This window comes from Cucumis melo, chromosome 12 (genome assembly GCF_025177605.1).
Source record: "Cucumis melo cultivar AY chromosome 12, USDA_Cmelo_AY_1.0, whole genome shotgun sequence".
NCBI classification, from domain to species: domain Eukaryota; kingdom Viridiplantae; phylum Streptophyta; class Magnoliopsida; order Cucurbitales; family Cucurbitaceae; genus Cucumis; species Cucumis melo.
The window spans coordinates 24,427,545-24,438,294 of NC_066868.1; the positions used below are offsets into that span (position 1 = coordinate 24,427,545).

Sequence of the window (10,750 nt, forward strand, 5' to 3'; positions counted from 1 at the left end):
TATACTATCTCTAACTAATATAATCTAAATAGAAAAATTGGTTAGGATCAAATATATATATATATATATATATATATATATATATATATATATATATATATATATATATTGTAAGAAACGTGATTTAGATTTTTTTTAGAAGAATAACAATATATATTTGATCTAAATAATCTTAGATATTTCACTTATTTAATTGTGAGACTTTGATGCATAAATGATCTAGTGTACAAGTTTTTGATCCACAACTGATGGGGTAAAGGAGGAAGAAAGGATGAGCACAAAGTGGAGAGCTTTTTTTGTATGTAATAACTACTAATTAAGAAAAGAATGAAAATGAAGGTAAAGTAGTGGTGAATTTAGGATTTTATTTGGAGGACACAACTTCATCCATATGATATTCAAACAATATAATATTATCAAAATAAATATAATTAGCTAGCATATGAACTATGGAGTCACAACTTTCTATAAGTTTAAAATTTTAGTTCATTAATTTTTATATATATGGTTCTTAAACTTTAAAAAATGTACTAGGTGACATATCAGTCTAATAAATTGTATTAAACATTATTTTCATAAAAAAAAATAATATAACTATTAGTTACAAATGAGCAATTTTAAGATTTAATTAGAAACAAAAATATTTTATGAGATTTTGTAGATCTAAATTGAAATTTTATATATATATCTACTAGATATATCTAATAGATAGATGTAAGAAATTTACTTGAGTTAAAACTAAGAAAATTTTAAGTAATTATTAGTCATAATTTTAAAACTAGGGTATTTAAACTAGTACTAAATTACGACGTAATTTTAAAATATTAGTATAAAGTACGTAACTAATAGAAAAAAAAATTTGTATGTGAAAATATAAAGTTTATATTTTTGATTTTCAAACTAAAAATCAATACCTAAGACATCGTTAACAGTTTGGTTTTTTTGTTTTTAATTTTTGAAAATTAAGTCTATTCTATCTCTATTCTTACAATTTGCATTTTTTTTCTTTAAGTATATTTGTCGTCACAGAGAGGATACAAAGAGTACAACACATGTTTAGATAAAAAATGGTCAAAATACAAATCATAAATTGAAAATTTAGTCAATAATTTTTTTAAAAAGTAAAATATTTTATTTTACCGTTCATTCATTTCAATGTCTGAAGCAATGATCTATAAAATTATTAGAATAAAATCCATCAATTTAGATTATATTATAATTAAGGAGAAATTATTCCTCACCTCATGAAAGTGAGAAATTAAAATTCATTTTTTTTTTTGGATTAAATCTTGAACACATAAAGATGGAAGTCTCACCCAATTTTTTTTAAAAGGACTAATTTTCTGGTCATGAGACCTTATGAAATAATAAATTAACTTTTTTAATAAGGAAAAACACAAAATCTTAGTCAGTTTAGAATAAGTTTTTTGAAAGAGCAGGATTAAACTTAAAAAAATTTAAATTAATTTGTAACGACCCAACTCCTTATGCTGAATCGAAGTCATTACTAAATATAGAACAAGTGGTTTAAGTCTAAAATTTTTATTAAAAGCATACGGTTCAAGAAATTCATTTATAAAAACATAAACAAGGTAGTCATGCAAAAATGTAAAAACGTTCTGAAATCCTACTCGGGCCCTATCTACATAAAAGATAGTGAAAAATAAAAAGTACTCAAACTCAAATGCTAAAATCTGAAATAAGAAATAAGCGGAAGCGGTAGTCCCTATGGCCCTCCTCGGTCTCACTTCGGGTCGCTCGCCAGCTTGCCCTTGCCTTTGCCTCGTCCTCTACCTGAAAACATAAAGTGGAGAGAATGAGTATAAAAATACTCAGTAAGGGACCCACTACTAGTCCCACTAGGTGCCTGTTAACTTCCTGTTAGAGTCCTGATAACTGGTACCCAATCTCTGGCACGTTCCCGAACACGTGCAATCATGCGCTCCCGTAGGAACGTAACTCTGGTCTTCGGTGCCCGGGGGACACCTAGGACAGTCGGGATGCGAGGACCCCGTCGAGTCACTCGAGTCATGTCTATATCATGCTAGACTGGCGTCCCGTCGGACCACACAGTCCTCAATAGGTGGTGATCCCGAAGGACACCCATGCAGGTACGACTCTAACAGAATCAAGCTAACAGGTACCCTAATTGCAGTATACATACACATGGCATCAGCATATAACATGTCACATAAATCATTTCTACACTCTCCGCCCCGACATTCGTCGTAACCATAATAAATCTTGCCACGCATAACAGGCTATAGCACAACTATATCGTCATTTGCATCATACTAACATTTATTTCAGGCATCATACTGTCAAACTCTCAATATGCAACATAGGGCATACACAGTCTCATACTTCAAACATGAAACTAGTAGTAGAATCTCTTACCTGGAGATCTACTTGTCGAGTCCTAACCGCGAGGCAGTACGCTTTCCAAGCGACGAAGTCCTAACTGTTTAATAAGTCAAAATTCGTAAACAGGTCGCCAACGACCAACGGTTCGAGACTCAATTGAATTTAACTTACCCTAGAAGGAGGTTGCAGTGCTCGAGCCCCTACTGAAGAAATCCCGCGCTGCAGTAATTTCTTGGTCCAAGACGTCCCTTGAGGAAAATAATTTAATTTAGACCCAAATTAATTTAACTAACGTCCGAGCATGGAGTCTTACCGGAAAGACCACAATAATTAATTAGCTTACCGAAATATAGGTGGATGGAGCCAATTTAGTCCTGGCGGCTCGGCTGGAAGAAGACAGGACCGGCTCGGCTTGGGCAGACGCGGCTCGGCTCGGTACAGGGATTTCGCGTGCGGCTCGGCTTGCAACAGGGAGACGCGGCTCGGCTACACAAAAGCGCGCGGCGCGGCTTCACACGCGGGCGCGGCTTCACACGCGGGCGCGGCTTCACACGCGGGCGCGGCTTCACACGCGGGCGCGGCTCACGCACGGGTGCACGCGGGCGCGGGTCGGGTTTCCGGAGGGTGGCGCGCGTCGGTTCGGGTCGCGGGGCGGGTCTTCGGTCGAACCTTTGCGCGCGAGGCTTCGGCTTCCGGATCTCGGGTGGCGCGGCGGCTGCTGGTGGTCCGGCTACCGCGGCTTCGCTCGGCGACGGCTACGACTGGCGTTTCGGCTGCGCTTGCGTCGGATCGGAGCGGCGCGCCTCGGCTGGCTGACGGGTTGGCTGCGGACGCACGGAGGCGGCTTCGACTCGGCTTCGGCGTCCGACGGGCGCTCGGCTGCGCAGATCGGCTTGGACGATCTCCCGGCGCGGCTGGAAACTCGGCGACGGCTCGGTCGCGATTGCGGCTCGGCTGCGCTGCTGAACAGAGAAGGATGCTTGGTGGCTCGGGTTCGCGGCGGCGGCGGCGGCGGCGGCGTGCGGCGGCGGCGGCGGCGTGCGGCGGCTAGGGTTTCAAAAGGAAAATTTTTTTTTTTTTTTTTTTCTCCCTTTTTCTTTCTTTGAAAATTTTCCTCTTCCTCTTTACGCACGAGTCCCAAGGCCTCTTTTTAAAAGAAATAAAAATAATAAAAATAATAAAAGAATCTTTAAAACCCTCTTTCCTCTCTCCTCCAATAACCACTTTTGACCCTTTCCAAGGCCATTTATTTGTTAAGCCAATAATTTATTTCACCCCCTAACTTCAAAATTAATACATAAAAAAAAAAACTTTACTTTAATACTAATAATAAACACACTTTAGTATTAATATTAATGGTCAAAACAAAAGGAAACCGAGATTGTTGGGCGTTACAATCTTCCCTCCTAAAAAAACTTTCGTCCTCGAAAGTTCTAATCCTCGAACAGCTCGGGGTGCTGGGCTCTCATGTCCTCTTCTTTCTCCCACGTGGCCTCTTCCACTCCATGGTTCTGCCAAAGGATTTTGACCAGTGGAATTTCTCGACTGCGAAGCTTCTTGACCTCCCTTGCCAGGACCTCGACAGGCTGCTCCTCGTAGCTCAGGTTCTCGCTAACCTGCAGTGGCTCGAAGTCCACCACATGTGTTGGGTCTGCGACATATTTCCTCAGCATGGAGATATGGAATACGTCGTGCACTGCAGCAAACGATGGGGGTAGCGCCAAGCGGTAAGCCACGGGGCCAATCCGCTCCAATATCTCGAACGGCCCTACGAAGCGTGGGCTCAGCTTCCCCTTCTTCGCGAACCTCAGAACACCCTTCATAGGCACTACCTTCAGAAAGACCATATCTCCCACTTTAAACTCGAGGTCCTTACGTCGTACATCAGCGTAACTCTTCTGTCTGCTCTGGGCTGTCAGCATACGAGCTCGGATCTTCTGTATGGCTGCGTTGGTCGTCTGCACTAACTCGGGGCCTAGCATCCTCTGCTCTCCAACCTCGCCCCAGCAGACAGGGGATCTACAGCACTTGCCATACAGAGCCTCGAACGGTGCCATACCGATAGTAGCCTGGTAGCTGTTGTTATAGGCAAACTCCATCAGATGCAGATAGGAGTCCCAACTTCCTGAAAACTCTAGTACGCAGGCTCGCAGCATGTCTTCTAAAATCTGGTTCAATCTCTCTGTCTGACCATCAGTCTGAGGGTGGAATGCCGTGCTGAAGTCCAACCTTGTACCTAATGCAAGTTGAAGTCCTTTCCAGAACTTCGATGTGAAACGGGCGTCTCTGTCTGAAATGATGGATACGGGTACTCCATGTAGTCTCACAATCTCTGTCATATATAGCTGCCCCCACTTACTGGCAGTGTAAGTGGATTTCCCTGGCACGAAATGGGCCGATTTCGTGAGTCTGTCGACCACGACCCAGATCACCGTGTAGCCCCTTAGGGTCTTGGGCAGTCCCGTAATAAAATCCATCGACACACTCTCCCACTTCCACCCTGGCACACTCAAGGGTTGCAACAACCCTGCTGGATGCTGCCTAGGTGCCTTCACCTGCTGGCACACCAAGCATCTACTGACAAAGTCTGCCACATCCCTCTTCATGCCCCTCCACCAATAGACACTCCTTAAGTCCTGGTACATCTTCGTACTCCCAGGGTGCATGGTAAACGGGGAACTGTGAGCCTCAGTCAAAAGCTCCGTCTTAACTGCGCTGTCTTCCGGCACACAGAGGCGTCCTTCAAACATAAGGCCATCGTCAGAGGATATGGAGAAGCCTTCACCTTGCTCTGTCTCTACCACGCGACGCTTCTCTGCCAAATAAGGATCATTCAGCTGAGCAGCAATGATCTTTTGCCTCAAGGTTGGCTGAACTGTCAACTGAGCCAACTGTGCGGTAACCTCACCTACTGAGACTGCAATCTCTGCCCTCTCAAAGTCCCTGAGTAAGGGGGTCTGCTTGGTGATTAGCGCTGCTGAATGTGCAACTTTCCTACTTAGCGCATCAGCCACTACATTCGCTTTACCTGGGTGGTATAGGATCTCGCAGTCGTAGTCTTTCACCAACTCAAGCCACCTCCTCTGCCTCATGTTCAACTCCTTCTGGGTGAAGAAGTACTTCAGGCTCTTATGATCGGTGTAAATCTGAATCTTCTCACCGTACAGATAGTGCCTCCATATCTTCAGTGCAAAGACTACAGCTGCCAACTCCAAGTCATGGGTAGGGTAGTTCTGCTCATGGATCTTCAACTGGCGGGAGGCATAAGCAACTACCTTACCCTGCTGCATCAGGACACAACCTAGTCCCTTCTTGGAGGCGTCACTATAGATTACAAAGTTTCCCGAACCATCGGGCACTGTCAGGACCGGTGCAGTCACTAGCTTCTGTTTGAGCTCCTGAAAGCTCCTCTCGCAAGCTGGGCTCCAGACAAAAGGGGTTCCCTTCTTGGTCAACTGGGTCAACGGGCTGGCTATACGTGAGAAGTCTTCCACGAACCTCCTGTAGTAACCTGCCAAGCCCAGAAAACTTCGAATTTCACTAACCGTGGACGGTCGGGTCCAGTTGGTCACCGCTTCAATCTTTGCGGGATCTACTGAAACTCCCTCACTGGAAACCACGTGGCCAAGAAACGTCACCTTCCTTAACCAGAATTCACACTTGGAGAACTTGGCATACAACTTGTTGGCTCGAAGGGTCTCCAAAACTTGGTGTAAGTGCTCCTCGTGCTCAGCCTCAGTTTTTGAGTAAATGAGGATGTCGTCAATGAAGACTATGACGAACGAGTCTAGAAACTCCTTAAACACCCTGTTCATCAGATCCATGAATACTGCAGGAGCGTTAGTCAAGCCGAAAGACATCACAACGAATTCGTAATGTCCGTACCTCGATCGAAAGGCCGTCTTGGGGATGTCACCGTCCCTAATCCTCAACTGGTGATAGCCTGATCGCAGGTCGATCTTGGAGAAGACGGTGGCTCCCTGCAACTGATCGAACAGGTCATCAATCCTGGGCAAGGGGTAGCGGTTTTTGACTGTCACCTTGTTCAGCTCTCGGTAGTCAATACAAAGGCGCATTGACCCATCCTTCTTCTTCACGAACAATACTGGGGCTCCCCAAGGCGACACACTGGGCCGGATGAAGCCTTTGTCCAGCAACTCCTGTAACTGGACCTTCAACTCCTTTAGTTCGGCTGGAGCCATTCTGTAAGGGGCCCTCGAGATTGGGGCAGTGCCCGGCTCTAACTCGATAGCGAAGTCTACTTCTCTGGGAGGCGGAAGTCCTGGAAGTTCGTCTGGAAAAACATCGGGGTACTCTCTTACCACTGGTTCGGAAGATAGGGAAACTTCCGGCTCTCTCACATCCACTACGCTTGCCAAAATACCCCAAGTACCCTGGCTGAGTAGTTTACTAGCCTTCATGGCTGAGATGACCTTGGGTATACATACCATGCCTGCCCCCCTGAATTTGAAACTAGCCTCGGAGGGAGGGTTGAAGACAACTTCCTTGCCATAACAGTCTATATTTGCATGGTTGGCTGATAGCCAATCCATGCCTAGTATCACATCAAAATCCTGCATGTCTAACACTAGCAAGGTCACGTCTAACATACGATTCGCTATCTCTACCCGACATGCCTTTATTTGTTCTTTGGATAACAGGACCTCCCCAGATGGAGTAGAGACCGACAAAACACTACCCAAAGGCTCTACCTCTAAACCCACATGCTGAACGAAAACGGAGGATATAAACGAGTGGGATGACCCAGAGTCAAATAGCACAAAAGCATAGTGCCCCAAAATTGGGAGCGTACCTGTCACCACAGTGCCAGCTCGCTCGGCCTCCTGCCGGGTAGTGGCGAAAACTCTCCCCTGCTGGGCCGCAGAAGGCTGGGGCGGTGTCGCCTCAAAGGGTTTCCGAGGACACATATCAGCAGTGTGCCCCGGCTGTCTGCACCTGAAGCAGACTCCACTCCCAGCCAAGCAACGACCTCCGTGGACTCTCCCGCAGGTAGTACAAGCAGGTAGCTCTCTCAGAGTCCTCCCGGCTGCTGCAAGCTCCCGTCGGTGTCTCTGGAAGACACCTCCTGACCTCAGTGTTCGCTGCGGTGCTACGTCAGGCTGCGTCTCAACCTTTCTCTTCTGTCCCAAGGCTGACCCTCTGCCGGCAGCCTTAGACGCATCGGCTCTCTCAGGCAGGCTCAAATCCAGTGCTATACGTAGTGCATCAGCATGCGTGGCTGGGCGGAGGGCTCTGACAATGCCCTGAAGGTCTAGCCTGAGTCCTCTAACAAATTTCTCCGTCCTGGCAGCCTCATCTCTTACCATATCGGGAGCAAAGCGGGACAGCATATCGAACTCGGCGTCGTACTGCTCCACCGTCATGTCGCCTTGCTCCAAGTTTAGGAACTCTTGCAGCTTGGCGTGCTTCACATTGGCGGAGAAAAACTTAGCATAGAAGTTCTCCTTGAACTGCTCCCATGTTATTTTGCTTACATCGCCCCCTAGCATTCTCTCCGCGGTCTCCCACCAGGCGGTGCCCCTGTCCTCCAAGAAGAAGACTGCACACTGCACCTTCTGGTCTTCTGGGCACTTCATGTACCGGAAAATGGTCTCTGTGGACGTCAACCACATTTGGGCCTTTGTGGGGTTGTCCATGGATCCGTCAAAGGTCTTGGGATTATACTTCCTGAAATCCCGTAAGTGTTTCGCCTCGGCCGACAGTTGAACTGGTACTGGTTGAGCTTCCTCAGGGGCTGGAGGAGCGACGGCCTGAGCCTGAACAGGGGCGGCCTGGGCCTGAGCAGGGGCGGCCTCGGCCTGAACAGGGGCGGCCTGGTTCTGCTGGGCGGCAAGGAAAGGCGCCAAAGCGGCTTGCAGCATGTCCTGATAACGCTGCTCCATTGCGGCGAGATCCGCCTGGGTGACCGGTGCGTTTGGGTCGACTGCCGGTGCAACAGGTGGCGCCTCCGGCTGGCCACGACCGGCTCCTCTGCCTCCCCTACCACCTCCTCGGCGTGTACCTCTACGTGGCGGCATTCTCCCTAAAATTCACCAACAAACTTTTCACCACAAGAACTTAACACCCTATATCTAGGTCTTAGACTATTCAGGCAAAATTGTAATCTTAACATTAGCAAGGCTTCAGACATACCTGGCGAGTGCCGAAGGACCGTATAGCCATAGGGTGAAGTAAAACCAAACAAAATGACTTACATCGTAGGTCAGTCTACAGAACCTAAAACACTGTGCTCTGATACCAACTGTAACGACCCAACTCCTTATGCTGAATCGAAGTCATTACTAAATATAGAACAAGTGGTTTAAGTCTAAAATTTTTATTAAAAGCATACGGTTCAAGAAATTCATTTATAAAAACATAAACAAGGTAGTCATGCAAAAATGTAAAAACGTTCTGAAATCCTACTCGGGCCCTATCTACATAAAAGATAGTGAAAAATAAAAAGTACTCAAACTCAAATGCTAAAATCTGAAATAAGAAATAAGCGGAAGCGGTAGTCCCTATGGCCCTCCTCGGTCTCACTTCGGGTCGCTCGCCAGCTTGCCCTTGCCTTTGCCTCGTCCTCTACCTGAAAACATAAAGTGGAGAGAATGAGTATAAAAATACTCAGTAAGGGACCCACTACTAGTCCCACTAGGTGCCTGTTAACTTCCTGTTAGAGTCCTGATAACTGGTACCCAATCTCTGGCACGTTCCCGAACACGTGCAATCATGCGCTCCCGTAGGAACGTAACTCTGGTCTTCGGTGCCCGGGGGACACCTAGGACAGTCGGGATGCGAGGACCCCGTCGAGTCACTCGAGTCATGTCTATATCATGCTAGACTGGCGTCCCGTCGGACCACACAGTCCTCAATAGGTGGTGATCCCGAAGGACACCCATGCAGGTACGACTCTAACAGAATCAAGCTAACAGGTACCCTAATTGCAGTATACATACACATGGCATCAGCATATAACATGTCACATAAATCATTTCTACACTCTCCGCCCCGACATTCGTCGTAACCATAATAAATCTTGCCACGCATAACAGGCTATAGCACAACTATATCGTCATTTGCATCATACTAACATTTATTTCAGGCATCATACTGTCAAACTCTCAATATGCAACATAGGGCATACACAGTCTCATACTTCAAACATGAAACTAGTAGTAGAATCTCTTACCTGGAGATCTACTTGTCGAGTCCTAACCGCGAGGCAGTACGCTTTCCAAGCGACGAAGTCCTAACTGTTTAATAAGTCAAAATTCGTAAACAGGTCGCCAACGACCAACGGTTCGAGACTCAATTGAATTTAACTTACCCTAGAAGGAGGTTGCAGTGCTCGAGCCCCTACTGAAGAAATCCCGCGCTGCAGTAATTTCTTGGTCCAAGACGTCCCTTGAGGAAAATAATTTAATTTAGACCCAAATTAATTTAACTAACGTCCGAGCATGGAGTCTTACCGGAAAGACCACAATAATTAATTAGCTTACCGAAATATAGGTGGATGGAGCCAATTTAGTCCTGGCGGCTCGGCTGGAAGAAGACAGGACCGGCTCGGCTTGGGCAGACGCGGCTCGGCTCGGTACAGGGATTTCGCGTGCGGCTCGGCTTGCAACAGGGAGACGCGGCTCGGCTACACAAAAGCGCGCGGCGCGGCTTCACACGCGGGCGCGGCTTCACACGCGGGCGCGGCTTCACACGCGGGCGCGGCTCACGCACGGGTGCACGCGGGCGCGGGTCGGGTTTCCGGAGGGTGGCGCGCGTCGGTTCGGGTCGCGGGGCGGGTCTTCGGTCGAACCTTTGCGCGCGAGGCTTCGGCTTCCGGATCTCGGGTGGCGCGGCGGCTGCTGGTGGTCCGGCTACCGCGGCTTCGCTCGGCGACGGCTACGACTGGCGTTTCGGCTGCGCTTGCGTCGGATCGGAGCGGCGCGCCTCGGCTGGCTGACGGGTTGGCTGCGGACGCACGGAGGCGGCTTCGACTCGGCTTCGGCGTCCGACGGGCGCTCGGCTGCGCAGATCGGCTTGGACGATCTCCCGGCGCGGCTGGAAACTCGGCGACGGCTCGGTCGCGATTGCGGCTCGGCTGCGCTGCTGAACAGAGAAGGATGCTTGGTGGCTCGGGTTCGCGGCGGCGGCGGCGGCGGCGGCGTGCGGCGGCGGCGGCGGCGTGCGGCGGCTAGGGTTTCAAAAGGAAAATTTTTTTTTTTTTTTTTTCTCCCTTTTTCTTTCTTTGAAAATTTTCCTCTTCCTCTTTACGCACGAGTCCCAAGGCCTCTTTTTAAAAGAAATAAAAATAATAAAAATAATAAAAGAATCTTTAAAACCCTCTTTCCTCTCTCCTCCAATAACCACTTTTGACCCTTTCCAAGGCCAT

The 10,750-nt window shown here is 47.6% G+C and overlaps 1 protein-coding gene across 3 annotated transcripts; it reads right to left on the reverse strand.

Moving 5' to 3' along the window:
- Nucleotides 1-1,545: 1,545 nt before the first annotated feature.
- LOC127144261 (uncharacterized) lies at nt 1,546-10,136 on the reverse strand. 3 transcript variants are annotated; one of them, XM_051079958.1, is made up of 5 exons: nt 9,867-10,136; nt 9,695-9,771; nt 9,557-9,620; nt 7,178-8,407; nt 1,546-1,794 (listed from the first exon to the last, which is right to left on the reverse strand). In XM_051079958.1, the coding sequence occupies exons 4-5, from the start codon at nt 8,400-8,402 to the stop codon at nt 1,745-1,747; spliced, it is 1,275 nt and encodes a 424-aa protein (XP_050935915.1). In that variant the 5' UTR covers nt 8,403-8,407; nt 9,557-9,620; nt 9,695-9,771; nt 9,867-10,136; the 3' UTR covers nt 1,546-1,744. The 3 variants fall into 3 exon arrangements, 1 of the variants encoding a protein (XP_050935915.1); XR_007815862.1 differs by lacking the exons at nt 7,178-8,407; nt 9,557-9,620 and adding an exon at nt 2,398-2,461 and having other exon boundaries at nt 9,695-10,012; XR_007815863.1 differs by lacking the exons at nt 7,178-8,407; nt 9,557-9,620; nt 9,695-9,771; nt 9,867-10,136 and adding exons at nt 2,398-2,461; nt 2,536-2,851.
- Between the last annotated feature and the right edge of the window lie 614 nt (nt 10,137-10,750).